The sequence below is a fragment of the Anser anser genome, assembly GCF_964211835.1.
Source record: "Anser anser genome assembly, chromosome: 1".
Lineage (NCBI taxonomy): Eukaryota > Metazoa > Chordata > Aves > Anseriformes > Anatidae > Anser > Anser anser.
Window position 1 is genome coordinate 33,007,349 of NC_139720.1, and position 15,463 is coordinate 33,022,811.

Consider the following 15,463-nt stretch of genomic DNA (forward strand, 5'->3'; position numbering starts at 1 on the left):
CTGTCAGACCTCTTGGGTCAGATCGCTTCAATACATATATCACCAATCCAGAAGGACTGCTGGGTAAACGGGGTTTATTTGGCTATCATGCTGCTAATACAACTGAGTAAAGTATGTGCCTTGGAAGAGGGATAAACAGCAGAGGACACTGTATTCTAGAAAGAGGTAAATACTTTCTGTAAGTAACCAAGACAGTGCTAACTCCCAGTCATTTTGTGTTGCGAGAGATTAACACAGCCCTTGGCTACAGGGAATACTGAGTAGGAGTAGGAAGATGTCATGGTGTTCATATATAGTTATAATGATAACCATATAAGTTATCTTATATATTGCTCATATTTAGTGTTTAGTTCTTTTCACAACAGTTTTCAAAAGAAAAGGAAAAATTGTAGAGCTCATAGAGCACACCAGAGATGCAGAGATTGTAAAAATTGTCTAGAAATGGGAAATATAAGGAGTTTTAAGCACATCTAATAGAAAATCAGCAGCTGTCAGGCAACTAGCTGCCACTTAGATGTACAGAACATGACTCATCTTAGTTAACTGGAGCATCTGCATCTAAGCTGTTTGTCCAAGCACCATTTATAGTCCACACCAACACAACTGATAGAATCTGGAGAGCTTCAGGCTGTGCTCCTCTCTGCCTAAACCTATCTGGAAGCTAAGCGAGGGAGTTTCAAGTTGATGCTTTTAATGTAACAGGAGGAATTGAAATATACATCTTTTTTATATCAGGTGAGTATTCTAATTTATTATACAAGGGGGCCAGAGCCTTTTTTAAATAGTTCTAACATAGCTTCACAATTATGAAATCAGAGTGTAGGACAGATCTTACATGAAGCCAGAGATCAGACACCTAACTACCTCTGTTCAGTATTTTCAGTATTTTCTGCTAGCTTCTTAGCTAGCAGAACACAACTCCTTCACCATCAACAGACTGGCATCTCAAGACTTACTGCTCAGGTGGCTTGTTCTAGATGTTGCACTTTGGACACAGATGGTTACTGTGAAATCCACTGGGTGCCATTATGCCAAAAGATGAGGTGGATCATAGCTCAGCATTAGAATAGCAAAGTTCCCTTTGTCAGTCATACCTGAAGCTAGCAATCAAGATTATATCAGTGTCTTTATAAAGGCCATCTTCATAATTTTCCCATTTCATTACACTTTGAATTTTGATCTTTCAGTCATCTGTGTTTTCCTACACATAGTTTATTCTTGCCATAACTATTTGAAGAGAAAGAGTAATACTGGTCCTACAGGAGTTTCCTGCCTCCAAGGTCTAGCAGTCTTACTGGAAAGGCACCTGTCATAGCTTTGCAGAAACACAGAGTACCAAATACAAGGTTGTTTGTGTGGGTTTTTTTTGATGGAGCCGGTAACAAAGAAGTGGAATTTTCTTTAGACAGTCTTATGACACAATTTCCTGGGAAAAGAACATGGCTTAAGGAATTAACTCCGGGTCAGTGCAGCAGGGATAGTTGCTTTCTGGTTGAATCACAGAGCAATATTTGATGACAAATTACTGTTCCAAAAAATGTCCAGGTGAACAACCATAGCAGAGAAAGGAAGTTTTGAATACGGTAAATTAAATTTTCTTTCAAACTGTAGGTAAACAGATAACAGTTCTAATATTTGTATTTCATTGCCATTTGTGTTTAGCCTATTTTCCTAAGGAAATGAGAATTATGTGATCATGTTCTCTGTGTGAATTGGTCTCACTCTCTCTATCCAAGAGCATCAAATAACTTTTCAACCCACAGCCAGTTTCAAGAACATTTTTGGAGGGTGGGAATCTAAACAATGCTTACATTCCCATCATGTCCTGAGAAATGGTGGTTAGGTAGGGGAGAATCATCCAAGTCAGTGCCCAGCTGAGGAAGGAGCAGGTAGAAGTCATCCATTATGTATTCTGTTTGTCAGCAGCCAACTAATTGGTGAATGTGTGTCCCAGCCAGCCCATCAACACACACTATGCAAGATATATTCTGGCTGAATATAGGGTAATTCAGAGGGAGAGAAAAATATAGGGCACAAATCCATAGGAAACTGTATCAAGCTAAATCAAAGAATCATGGAATCATTCAGATTGGAAAAGACCTCTAAGATCATCTAGTGCAACCTTGAACCTAGTACTGACAAGTCCACCACTAAACCATGCTACTAAGTTCTACATATACATCTAAGTTCAAATTCTATTGTTTCTTACTATATTTTATATTTTAGCATCATTTTCAGCGTCTCAGTGTTCACCTAAGGGACTTAAGTAATATAAAATGTGGTGACAATCTTCTAAAACCATTATTTTCTAAACCCACCTCTTTAACAAGTTGACTACAATATTGCTGAAAACCAGAAAAAAAGGCTAAAGGAGTTATTCAGGAATTATGTGAACAGGATTCACTGCAAGGTCTTTTCAGTGCAGTTTGATTTCTGAATAGTGACAATAACACAATAGAAAGAGCATTCTCATCCATTTCCAGTCCAAGTATAATCTAGGTTGATTGAAGAGGACCATTAAACACAATTGCTAAAATACAAGGAGTTACCCTAATGGAGCATTTTGGTCCATGGTACAATTTGAAAATACAGACCTTGAGGAACTGGAATCCACTTATTCTTTACCAAACCAAAGACATAAGTCATTTGGTAGATTCTCTGTTACATTCATTTTCTTTTTTTCCTTGAGGCCTACTTAAATATGGTTCTAGCATAGACCGATATCATTCATCATCAGCAGGAACATTCCACAGTGAATGTCCTTTCACATCATGCTGTGGTGTCGGTCACAAATTCTCCATCCTGATGCAATTTTGATGACATGTAGATTTGTTGGGTTCTTGATTGGTGCCAGTAATTACCTCACAGGTAAGATTTTAACACATGTTCAGCTAAAATGTAAGGGATTCTTTAAGTATGAAAACAGTGTAATTTTGTTTTGTGTCTGTGTATATTCATTGATTAATTTAGCTACGAAGGAACACCTGGAGGTCATCTGTTCTGATACCTTGCTCAAAGCAAGGCCAACTTTGCAGTTGCATAATGTTACCTTTTATATATTTTGGATGCCTGGAGGAGACATGCAAAAGAGTAATTTTAAATAATAAAAGGAGAAAAGGTTCCTCCTCCACTATTGCAGGAGCTTAATGTTAGACTATGAGTCACTCCTTGGAGGAGTTTCTCACTACACAGAGTATAGGAAAGCTAAATTGACTAGTCTCCCAAGACTAAAATCAGCCCTTGCTATTTCTCAAGGGCATAATACCTCTAAATCACAGTTTATCCAGTTGCCCCACCTGCATGTATCTGGGCACCATGGTTAGTGTATGAAACAATATATGTATGTACTTTTAAAATGTACATACTTACGAACCCCTAAAAGAGCCTCACTTCATTCATTACTGGCATATAAATAATTCTATTAAATATGGCCTTTTCAAGGAGAATTTCCATGTGAGTGTTTCTGAAGCTCTGAAATTAATGCGTTTTAGGTTTATTGATCTGTACCACATCGCCTAATGGTCTAATCAACAGGTCACCTACAAACTGCAATGTGAATTCAATTGATATACTGCTGTGCTTACATTACAAAATTATTTATTATGTGCCCAGACCTAACTGTGAAATACTAAGGGATATTCAGCATAAATCTGACTGTGGTAGAAATCTTATTACAACTTTGCTTTACTGATTAATAAAAAAGGGATTTTTCTCTCAGTAGCTTTTACATATGAATGCATTTGTACTGCTTCTAAAATGAAGCATCAGATATATAAAATATCAGATGACTGAATTGTTTTTTTTCCTTTTCCTTTTTTTCTTTTTCTCATTTTCCTTTTTCTCTTTCTCTCTCTCTTTCTCTTTCTCCGTTTCTCTTTCCAAACAGGCAAATGGTTTAACTATGGAATTATCTTTCTTGTTTTAATCTTGGATCTAAATATGTGGAAGAACCAAATATTTTACAAACCTCATGAGTATGGCCAATATATTGGTCCTGGACAGAAGATCTACACAGTGAAGGACTCAGAAAGCTTGAAAGACCTTAACAGAACTAAGTTATCTTGGGAGTGGAGATCCAATAACACTAACCCTTTGACCAACCGGACCTATGCCGAAGGAGACATGTTCTTACACAGCAGATACATAGGCTCTAGCCTTGATGTCAAATGCCTGGCTTTTATTCCAAGTTTGTTGGCTTTTGCTCTGTTTGGTTTCTTCATCTGGTTCTTTGGGCGATTTCAGAAAACTGACCAAGGCATGGAGAATTTAGACAAATCATACACAAGAATGAAACGAAAGTCACCATCAGATATGGGAATGACGCGAGAAAATACACAGGTGTTAGTAGAAGAACCATTGAGTTTTCAAGAACCTCATCTTGTATCCATAAAATCAGACTTAAGTGAAATAGTTTTCAATTCTTCTCTCCTCACTTCTGAAAACTTGAATGCACAATTGAATGAACAAGAAAGCCCTTTACAGCCAGTACCAGAGTCCTCTGTCCCTAAGAGTAATCCTCCAGCATAGAGGCAAATACCCAGGAAAAATAAATAAGCAGTTGCTGTAAGAGTTCAGTTTTATCTTTTGTAAGATAAGATTTACATAGTGTCTAGACTAAGAAATTCAACCTATACCAAAAGGTGCTCAGCATGCTTTTTCTAGGATTTTTTTTTTTATTTGTATTATAGTACGTGCCTACTGTATATCTAACATTCCTTTATAGATTGCTTCCCAAAATTGCACAAGCTATTTATTAATACATTACCTTAACTGTACAATAGTGTATTAGATGATTACTTGCAGGTATAAAATTCTACCGTGGTGGTGCCTTGAGACATTAAACTGTTTTTTAACTCAACACCAGATGTATAGCACAGTTCTTCTAATCTATTTTGCAAAGCTTTTTGTATATGGTTATTTTCAAGTATCATTTGATGTCTTAACAGAGGAGATAAATGCAGTTATTCCTTAAGAAGGGTTTCTGTTAGGACATCACAACTTGACTTTGTTATTTACTCATCTGTAGAGCCAGTGACTTTGATGACCGGACTGCAGAGAAGCATGTTGATTACCTTTTAATTTTTGCTGGCTAGCTGCCAAACACAAATACAGATTCATTATGCAGTAAACACAAGAGCGATAATACAGCATGGGTCACTACTTACAAAAATGTGACTTTCTCCATCAGTAATAGCAATTATGTGATAATGCCTAATTATATTTTTCATAATTAAACTGCTCCTTGATTAAAAATTCTGCCCTTCACTTTTCAGAAACGGAGGTGAAAATACACCCTTAAAGCAACTTTTTCCGTCCCACCAAACCTATGTAATATCAAAGAGCCAGTGGAGTGCTTACAGTAAAGGACGCAGAGCCTGTTAAATCCAGTATTTGTATGCTTTGGTGCAGATGTTGTCTGGGTATACACGAAACATACATATGAAACACGCCACACATGGACAGTCTAAACATGCTGAAGAAATGTTTTGGGGTATTAATTAAAATGGATTTATACTTGAAATGTCTTGTAACCTTTTCTTTCTTCATTCATTATCCACAAGTAAAAGTAACCTGGAAGCAGAAACATGGCAAAAGTGTTTATTTTGCTTTTTTGAAGGGGACTCTGGAATGTGAATTCTTCTGCTGTATGATCAAACAACATGCACTAGAGAAAGTGCATATCTAAAACATCAGAAAGACTCTGATATGCCTCTAATTTAGTTCTATAAATTGTTGTTACAAGTTACTAAATAATAAGTCATTTCTAAGCCTGAATTATTTCCCTGTCATTTACTGGTGTTGCTGTATTTTGTCTTCGTGACTTTTTTATCTCCATTGTTTTGATCTATCTGCTTTTAAGTTTTTGGAATGCTGGATTTAGCATGCATAATAGAACTATGCATTTATTAACTGTCAGTTGAGAGTCAATTTTAATAAACATCATTCGACAATTGTTTATTATCAGGCAGGAACATATTCTATTAGTTTTGAAGTTCATTTAAAAAAAATACACACGCATTGTCCTATTTAAAATCACAAATATTTCTGGCACTAGAAAAGATAGACAGTATCGCAGTAAAGTCAAAATCAAATATTTTGTTTATAGACCATTTAGTATTTCATCAGGCAAAAGTTTACTTTATAATCAGACTAAATATTTATCCATTAAAATATGGCTAAGAATAAATCTATTAGCTTTTGCCTATTACAGCCTATAAATTTGTTTAATTGACAATATATAACCAAAGACAAACCATTAATTACTAACGGTAAAACACTGTGAGATCCCACCTGTATTATGTAAGAGGTGACTATATTGATGCTTGACTTTCAAGCAGAATTTGATTTAAAAGTCAGAGCATTTGTTAAGTAGTTACAGAAATAGCTGGTTGATTTTGCAGAAACGTGCTTCTTTGTATGTTTTGGTTACTATAAACCCAAGTACTGAAAATCTCCCATTAATCTATTTCTCTTTTTGTGCATGGGAGTGGTTAAATCCATTAATATGTAGGCAGAAAATGAAAGACTTACTTGAGCCTTACAGCTTACATGATGACATGACTCTGAGAAAACTGCTATTAAGCAACTGATCCACAGCTAAAATAATTCTGTGACCTCACATCAAGTAAATGCTTTTAAGGCCCTTGCAAGCCTGCATGAAAGTGAGAAAAACAATGTAGATTTCGCAGTATTTAAATTAATGGTCAAGCAGAGAGACTTCTTACAACATGAATTCTTAAATGAAAAGACTCAGTGTAGCCACTCACCACAGTCAACTCGTCAATTTAATTAGAGGAGGAAGGAATCCTCCATTGTGTGGGAGCCTCATTTGTAAACACAGACACAGATGAGAGAGGAGAGGAGTGTTTCCACTCTCTGCTTTCAGTATCTAGTCTGAGAAGCCTGAGATAGGTAACTAGACTTACCCTGAGGCTTACATCAGTTTAGCTCATCTGCTCCTGTAAACTGACTGCCAGTAGTGGCTGGAGTACGTTTCAGCCAAATCTCATTCATGTGCAGAGACCACACAACTTGAAACTGGAAAGTACGTGGTTGCAATCTAAACTGTGCTCGTGTGCTGAGCTACTGATGCAGATTCATTCTTGATATTCTCCTGAAGCAACTTGTCTTCTGCTCTTCTGCCATGGGCTGTAGAAGAGCCCATGGGAGACTGGGTGGGTAAGAGGCCTAAAATTGGTTACCTGAAATGGAAGTATTCTTCCCATGATTACATTCATTGTCTTCAGCTGTTGTTCATTATTAATATTTTGAAATGTTTCTTTAACTCCAAAAACTCTGAAATCTTCTCCTATCTTTTGCCCACCCCTATGACTTTAATATAGTTGGTTGACCTTTTCCTGAAAGTTTAACACAATTTTTTTTAGTCTTTTTTTCTTTACCTGAAAAAGTTGAGCAACCTATGGAAGGAAAGAAACTTGAGGAAATGTCAAGTTTTCACACGTTGCATGAATCTCCATTCTGCCCTCTATAAGAAGCCATCCAGCAGTCAGCAGTTACCATCAATGTAGGGCTGTGTATGCTTTGTCAGAGACTATATTTGGCACAATAGTTTTTTTTTTTTTTTTTCCTTCCCACAGATCCACAGATACTCTGTACAGTGATGCATATGTAGAAGAGACATCTCTGGGCTAAGCACATAAGATCTGTGAGCACACAGGTGCCTATAAATTACTTCGGCATCCTCAACCTTTGATGAGATGGAAATGACACGAGGCAAATAGAATATTTGTAGGAAATACCTTAAATACAATCTTCATGTGTATGAAAACATTTATGTTTTAAAGTCCAATTTTATAAAATGTGTACATGTGTGTATATTTGGAGTCTAAGGATTAGTTGATTGTCTTGGTGAAACTGCTGAAAGCAGACAATTCACTCCTGCCCTCTTTATTCTGCATTGCTCCATGAGTGTTACTTACTCCAGGTTGTTTCATCTCCTCTGCCTCCCCTTGTATTGCCTATAAAATACAAAACCAAAAAGGAACATTTAATTGCACTATCTGCTTCCTCAAATTACAGTTTTGTCGATTCTATGCGAAAAGTAAATTTATTCTGTTTTAAAGATTTCTGTCCTTTCCAGCTAGGCTACTACACGGTATTACAGTATGTGCCAAGTAATTGCTTTTCCTCCAGTGAATAGCTTCCATCATGACAACCACCTGAAAACAAAGAACAGACACCTCTCAAAGACTGGAAAGACAGCAATTCAGATACCTACTAGACTTGCAAGCTCGTTTTCCCACAAGTGCACAGGTTATGACTCACTAATAAAAGATGTAACAGATTTTTAATACACTGCCCTTAATTTTAATGACCTACTAGGAGGGGCTCAGTGGGAGAGAACTTTTTATCTTAGACCATAAAGTTGAAGTGGTTATGGTCCTGCAAGCAGAGTGTTCCAGCTTTTTAGGTTGCATTTAAAAGTAACCAGCTTAAGCTTTGAGCAGATTGCCAGACCCATAAAAATTAGACATACCAAACTGTGAATAAGACCATAAAGCTGATTCATTTGAAATGGCCTAGTGCAGGATATAGACACAGCGCATGTTTATGTTAGAGTGACCCTGTGCTTAAGACTATGGATAGTGACATGCAGAGCTTCAAACTGCATTTATTAACAAACAGTTCCAGTTGCTTTATTGACCAAGATGCTGCTGCATGCACCAGACATACCAGCTCTTCTACCATGCAGCCCATCCGTTCTAAGCCCCAGATGACAAAGGGGTTGTTCGTCCTCATTCCTCGTTTGTATTCAAAACTGTCCTGACCACGATGTGGCAAGTCATCGGGATACTAAATACATAACCAAGGACAACGAAAAGGCAGAAGTCTGGTCTGTGAGCTGCACAGCCTTGAGGTGAGGAAGAATGCATTATGTGACCATTTAAGAAGTAAATCAATATATGTAAAATCCCTGTTTCATAGGGAAACTGGGGGACAAATGGAGAGACAATAACTATCCATCCAGAACAGAAGAGCAAGTCCTTCTTCCCTAATGCTCACAGTTCTCAGCTTCCAGATGACGTCTGGGTGAGCAGCTCTTCTGGGTGACTAGGTTTTAACACCATCTTATTTCCCTTCTATCAATTCCTCTGCATGGGGGGTGCCAGCAGCTTTTCACTTTTCTGAAAGAAGCAGGAACAAAACTTACGAAGGAGAAACTCCACGAAGCTTGTAGTTTCCACGGCAAACTCCTTGCTGGAGAGAGGAAAAGTATGAACCCAGCTGCTTTGCTAAGAGCAATCTAGTAGCATCAAATCCTTTCAGAAATGTATGTTACAGCTGCAGCACAGTCACAAGGATACCTCTAATCTCTGCTTTTCCTTTGATGTCTGGCAATTGGGGTCTGCAGAAGGGCAGCTTATCTGATTCCTGCAGGCAGGTTATAGACCCAGGTCTCATGCTGCTTTGTGACAACTGGAGCACTGCCCTGCATATTGAATTCCTTCGATTCCTTCCCCTCTTCATTTTTTTTTCTTTTACTGAAGCCCCATTCTTTGGCTTTTATTTCCAAGCAATTTTTATTGTTGGTGACCTAAACTGCAAATAACCCACCAAAGGCCCATAATTGCTGTTATTGATACAGTACCATCTGCACACAGGCTCTGCCCAGCCAAGGAAATTCTGCCAAAGAAGCAACAGGTACCTGTTCCAGCCTAGGGACAAAACTAGCAGGAAAATGCTTCACTGCAATACGGTATGCTACATACAGAAAGGTATTTGGTCCATCTAACCAGTCCCTCTATGAATCATTACCAAGGAATACTTACAGACTTACAGCTTTACAAGTGGATGTATTCATTCAGGAAGATGCATAACCATGTAACTTTAAAACAGCCAGGGCCCCCTCTCTTCTGTTGCGAGTTGCCGTGCTCTCAGCTACATTTGAAGGAGATGGGCGACATGAGCATAACAGGTGTTTTCCTCAGGTTTGCCTTCATTACAGCTCGTCAGTTCCCAGGGAAAAAGGGCTTCCAGCCTGCTCATTAACAAAGCCCCAGTGTGTGCCCTGCCTGACATAACTTCAGTGATGGGCATTCTAAGGAAGCGTGGGCTCCTTTCTTCTTTTCAGACAGACGAGTACCGTTGCTGTGGCTGGCTGCTGTGGCTCCTACCTATTATCAGGGAAATGAGAAAGGCAAGCAGAAAGCAGTCATAATAGTCAAAATGCATATTTTTTTTCCAAAAAGTCATTATTAGCTGCTTCTTTGCTCTCTCTTTTTTGCCACCTTTCAAAGAAAGTTTGAAAAGGATCTGAACATTCTTATTTCTTCAGTTGTCAACTTATTTTTTTCATTGTTTCTTTTTCCCATAGGATTCTTTCCATGCATTTTCCACTATTTAAATCTCTTTGATTCTCAGTATCCTCAAAATTACCTGCAGTTTCCATTCAGGGTCCTCCTTTCCTCTCTACTTACCTTCCCTTCACTTTCATAGGTTCACAAGATAATTCAGGTCGATAGGTGTCTCTAGGCAAGCTCTTGCACAAAGCAGGGTCAGCTCTGAGCTCAAGTAGGGTTGTTCAGGGCTTTATCTTTGCAAGTCTTGAAACTATCCAAGGATGGAGACTGCATGACCTCCCTGGGCAGCCTCTTCCAAACTCCAGTATTGCTGCCTAAATGTTGCCACTGGTAGAAAGAAGAGATTCCCAGTAATAGCAAGCAAGAATGAGCAAACTATGTATAAAGCATGACAAGTGACATTGTGCAAAGCCAAAACTTTTAAGATTTGAGCAAGTTTACGATCAGGTACCCTCTGCTCTGTGGGAGCAAGTCCATACCAGCTCTCCCTAGGGACTACACAGGAATAACTGAGAGTAGAAAATGGCATGCAAGCATTGAAAAAAATTCAAGTCACTTCCTTTGTGATGCTGAACTTAATTGTAATTTTATTTCATACAATTCATAACTGGTATATGTTTATTGCCTGGTACTCTATTTACATACTGAAAAAGTCAGTCATCTCTTCAGTTTGCAGCCCTTGGCTCATGTAATCAATTACCCTGCTTGAATGTTTAAAATTGCTCATGAAAGAGTCACTTTTTATTATATTTTGTCTACAAGAACCAATATCCTCCATTAATAGAAAGGGCTATTACATTTTTGGAAAACTTGTTTGGAGTGGTCAGTAGGAAACAAATCGGACAGCTGAACTTTTGCATTGCCTAGGGCATTAATCTATACAGCCAGACTAGAATCAGTATTAACTGAAGAATCATTCGGATTAACTGAATAAAAAGACTTCTTTCTTTTCAGACCTCCATTCATATTGACTTTCCATTACTAGCCTTGTGTATGTCTGCACACACAAGAGTTTTAGACGTGGTCTCTAAAAGGAAAAACAGATTAGAAACCAATACTTACATGTAAGGTGGGTGAAGCCTAGGCAGGTCAAAGGATTGGTTTGTTTTAATTAAGATCTGTCTAGTGAGACTAAGGAGCCCTTCCCTCTCAGGAAGTCGGGCAGAGGCAATCAGAAGAAAGCTGGCCCCATTCAAGTTCTTGTCTGGGAAGGTGGCAGGTTACTTACAGGAATCTGAAAGGGAGACAGACAACTTGGTATCTCCATCCTCTCGTTTGCTGCTTAAAACTTCTGCTTTTCTACAAAGATCAAACAAATCGGTACAATTTAATCTACATTTGTGTCTTAAAGCAGTAGCTTAAAGCAGGTGAGAGACAGTGTGATTTTAAATGATAGAAAGACAAAGGCAAAGGAGCTGGGTAATGAGAGACTCTTATTCAAAAAGAGGTTTTTAAAAGGTATTGATGTGCTCTTCCTCCCTTTAGAGATAAATGTTGATGGTGACTGTTTCTGAGACACCGCATATCTCGCTGGCCTTTCTTTGGGAGGTGTAAGAGGACGTGAAGGGAGTCAACATGCTGGTGGCCACTAAGTCTTTTGGACAACAAAGTCTTTTGGTCAATGTAAAACGTACTCAGACATGGTCACAGTTTCACTATTTAATTACCCATTTGCTGAAAACAGGAGTAGCAAACAGCAGCTAGAGTTAATATATTCCAGAACAGCCGGGGCTCCAGATGCTCCAGCTGCCTGAAGACCTTTGTGAGGTTCATTCCCTGTTGGCTACAGCAGCCTTGCCAGGTAACACTGCTGAGGACGTGGATGTGGCTTGATTTTTGCATCATCCAGCAATAACACAAACCTGCTTCTGCAAGTACAGAGAAAGTGTAACAATTTCCAGTAACCATTGTTTCTGTGTTTCTATGGTTACTGGAAAGATAAATTTTTCTGGTATTGCTTCATGAAACTATACAAAAATGGAGCATTCTCCAAAATTTGCACAAGGTTAAAATTAAAATACGAACAAAGTAGACATTCAGGTACCTCATTTTTTTAATTCTCTTTCCACCCTTTCCATCACTTCTGACCTGCACAAATCCCACCAGCTTCACAGCAAGGCTAATCCTCAGATATAATCCCAAAGGGTGCAGAGATCAAACTCTTCCCTATGGGGTTCTGGAGAGACTCCAGGCATGGTTCATTCAAAAAGCAAAAGAAAAAATAGTATTGATTCAAAAGACTAAAGAGCTCACTATTTATACAAATGCAGCTAGAGCGTATGAGGTGGAAGTCAACAGTAACCTCCTGGTCCATTTTCACAGTAAGTCTTACGAAGACCAATGTTTGCTGAACCTACCGACTTAGTGTGCACTGTTTATTGAAACCTCCATCAAAATGTGTGGTATTGCACCTAAAAAAGTGCTTTGGTTTTTTGAGTTTTCAAGCCCAAGTTAAGCCTTTGTCATATAAGAGAGGATGATGATGGGTTTTTAGTAAGCTGTCTGTGCTAACAGGTTCTTGAAATTCTTGCAGGGTCACCATAAGGTACGATGTTCCCGTGAGATATATAGCTATTTTTGGTCACTGCACCTGAACTGTTACCCCTGCTGTTCTAAAGAGTCTTAGCAAAGACACAGCATGGTGCTGGTCTGACTAGACCTCAAAGGCATTTAGTTTATTTGGGTGTATTTTAGTGCCTTGCAAAAGGCACATGAAAGAATAAACACAGATAGCCCAAATGTGACTGCTGGTGCTTTTATGGCTGCAACATTGCTACACAAATATCTCTGTCAACTCTTTGCAGAAGTGAACTAGGCATTTGAAGAGACCTTTCCTAGAGACCTCTCTACTCCATCTTCTGCAGTGTGCTGGAAAAAATGTACTTTACTGAAACTACCCACTCATCGTATTGCTCTTGTTGCTATTTATAACAGAGTAGCACGAAAATGCCTTAGAGAAATGAAACTATAAGGACAGGAAGGGAACTGCTTGAAGAAATTGCAATACAGAAGATGTGTAAGAGGTAGCAAAGAAAACTAAAATGAGGAGTTGTGAGATCACTTGCTAAGTTCCCAGAAATCAAGTATACCGCATGTATGCTTGTCTGCAATATCATGCCTGCATTATTAAGACTTTGGCCACACTGGGTTGTTGATGTCAACCATTTCATTTGCCTCATGAGATTCATGCACACACACACACACATAAACTGCACAAAACATCTCAGGAACAGAAGTAAACGTATTTCACCCAGGTATACACTTCATCCGCAGAAATTCAGTTTTTGAAGCCAGAAGACAGTTTTGCTAGCATCAGATGCCTATTGCCTCCTGCCATCAGAATGCCTGTAGGGTGACTGTAATGAGGAGTGAGGAATACCTCACTTCTTCCTCAACTGCCTTCTTGAGTTTGCTGATCTCAGTCTGTCTTCAGACATTGTGAGCCAGGGAAGTAGACTTCCATGGTGCTTCAAATCTCAGCAAGTAGCATGCAAAGAAGTTACAAAGCTGCTCTTTTATCCTTCCAAACATTGACATTCTAATGTTTCTTTGCGACTGATATTTTGCAAAAAGGAAGTAGTTAAATTCTTTTTCATAGTATATTCAAGGAATGCCAGTGTTTATTTGATGGCATCTTCAGGTTGTAGTTTTTCCTCAGCTGTATCAAGTGTCACTGAGAAGCAATGCTGGAAGTTCAAAAGACAAACAGTAAAAACCATTCTTCTAACACATTGTTGTATGTTGTGAGTGCATTAATTTTTGCTTGAACAATGAAATAGGGAGACCTGCAAAACAACAATATATTAGTAATGGGATTCTGCATGTAGCATCCTGGTGTACGGTCTTGTCTGAGACATGGAAGGGCCCTGCCACTGTCATTGTGACAAATACTATTTTTAGGGACAAGATGAGGGGAAACATTAGCCTGATGTTAACCCTCACTGCAGGACTGAGGTTGTGCCAAGGGTGAAATGAGCCCAGGAGCCCTGCGTGTGCCCCCCTGAGAGCCTGGGGATGTGCTAGGAACCCACTGGGTGCACGGGCAGCACAGCCCTCCCTGAGTGGCACCCACTGGGGCAAGGCACAGCCCAGCCTGCCCCAGGGAAGCACCACTCATCTTACATTGCTTAACATACATCAGGATTGGAGTGATTTATTCAATTAACAGCACCTAATTAACCAGTAATCAGTGAACTATACATTCAGGCTCAATATCAGCAATACAGCAGATAAACCACAGTACCAGACATTAGAAACAAATGCTAACAAACACCAGCAAATGCCTGAGCACGCTCCCAATCCCCAAACCCTCTCCTTACACACACACACACATCCACGTGCATGTGGTTGCAGCATGGGCTACACGCACATCATGTCCCCAGAAATGCCTGTTCCTCCAGCCTGCCCAGGTCCCCCTCCATGGCAGCATGATCGCTGGTCCCTGGTGTCACCTGTAGCTGATGGAGGGGCAGAGCTGGCAGGTGATCTTTGCCTCTCAGTGCTGGGTAAGTTGTTGAAATAGTTGCAGTCATAATGCCAGCTCCCGTGACTTTCCTCTCTCTCTCCAGCATCCTTCTGTCAGCATCCATGCCCAGGGCCACACACTGAGTGATCATGGAGTGGGTTTGTGCTGGTTTTCCCAGGGTAGGTGATGGGTCCCAGAGCAGACCAATGCAGAAGGAGCAGTACGTCACACAGATACTTGCCAGGTCCGGTCCTTCCTAATACACCTGTTAGCTTCCTTCACCATTCACTACATGGAGGAAGCCCTAAGACAATGGCCTTCAAAGAGCTACAGCCTTCCTATAAATGATTCTCCAGTCATACATAAGAGCCTCAGCCCAGTTCTTCCTTCCTGACCAGCCCCATTGCCTCACAAAATCTTGGAAGTGGCTCCCTAACTGAGCGTGTGCTGCCCTTGCTCTGCCACAGCAGCCTCAGGTCTTGCATGTCCCTTGCTGCCTGGCTGCCCCCACACCTCAAGGGTCTCGCAGCCCCCCCCCCAGCTGCCCACCCTCCCATGCAGCAGCTGAGAGCAGCTCCTACAAGCAGCTCCTGCACGGAGCCCCCAGGTGGGGCCTTGAGAACTTCTACTCTGCGCCACCCTAACACAAGGGCAGCCAACCTGCGACTCCTGGAAA

General features: G+C 39.8%; 1 protein-coding gene and 1 long non-coding RNA gene across 9 annotated transcripts in view; one reads left to right on the plus strand and one right to left on the minus strand.

The window, feature by feature from the left end:
• Positions 1-5,974, plus strand: part of TMEM117 (transmembrane protein 117) — a 218,338-nt gene extending 212,364 nt beyond the window's left edge. For all 5 annotated transcript variants that reach the window (XM_083850210.1, XM_083850211.1, XM_083850209.1 and 2 more), the window contains exon 8: positions 3,887-5,974. In XM_083850210.1, the coding sequence (XP_083706336.1) occupies positions 3,887-4,527 (641 nt within the window). In that variant the 3' untranslated portion in view covers positions 4,528-5,974. The remainder of the gene's footprint in view (positions 1-3,886) is intronic.
• On the minus strand, positions 5,441-14,728 carry LOC310905081. Of its 4 annotated transcripts, none has more exons than XR_014588773.1 (5): positions 9,792-14,728; positions 9,025-9,146; positions 7,941-7,979; positions 6,927-7,202; positions 5,458-5,571 (listed from the first exon to the last, which is right to left on the minus strand). It is a non-coding gene; the product is annotated as an uncharacterized lncRNA (long non-coding RNA). The 4 variants fall into 4 exon arrangements; XR_014588774.1 differs by having other exon boundaries at positions 7,941-8,180; XR_014588771.1 differs by lacking the exon at positions 6,927-7,202 and having other exon boundaries at positions 5,441-5,571.
• Positions 14,729-15,463: the final 735 nt, after the last annotated feature.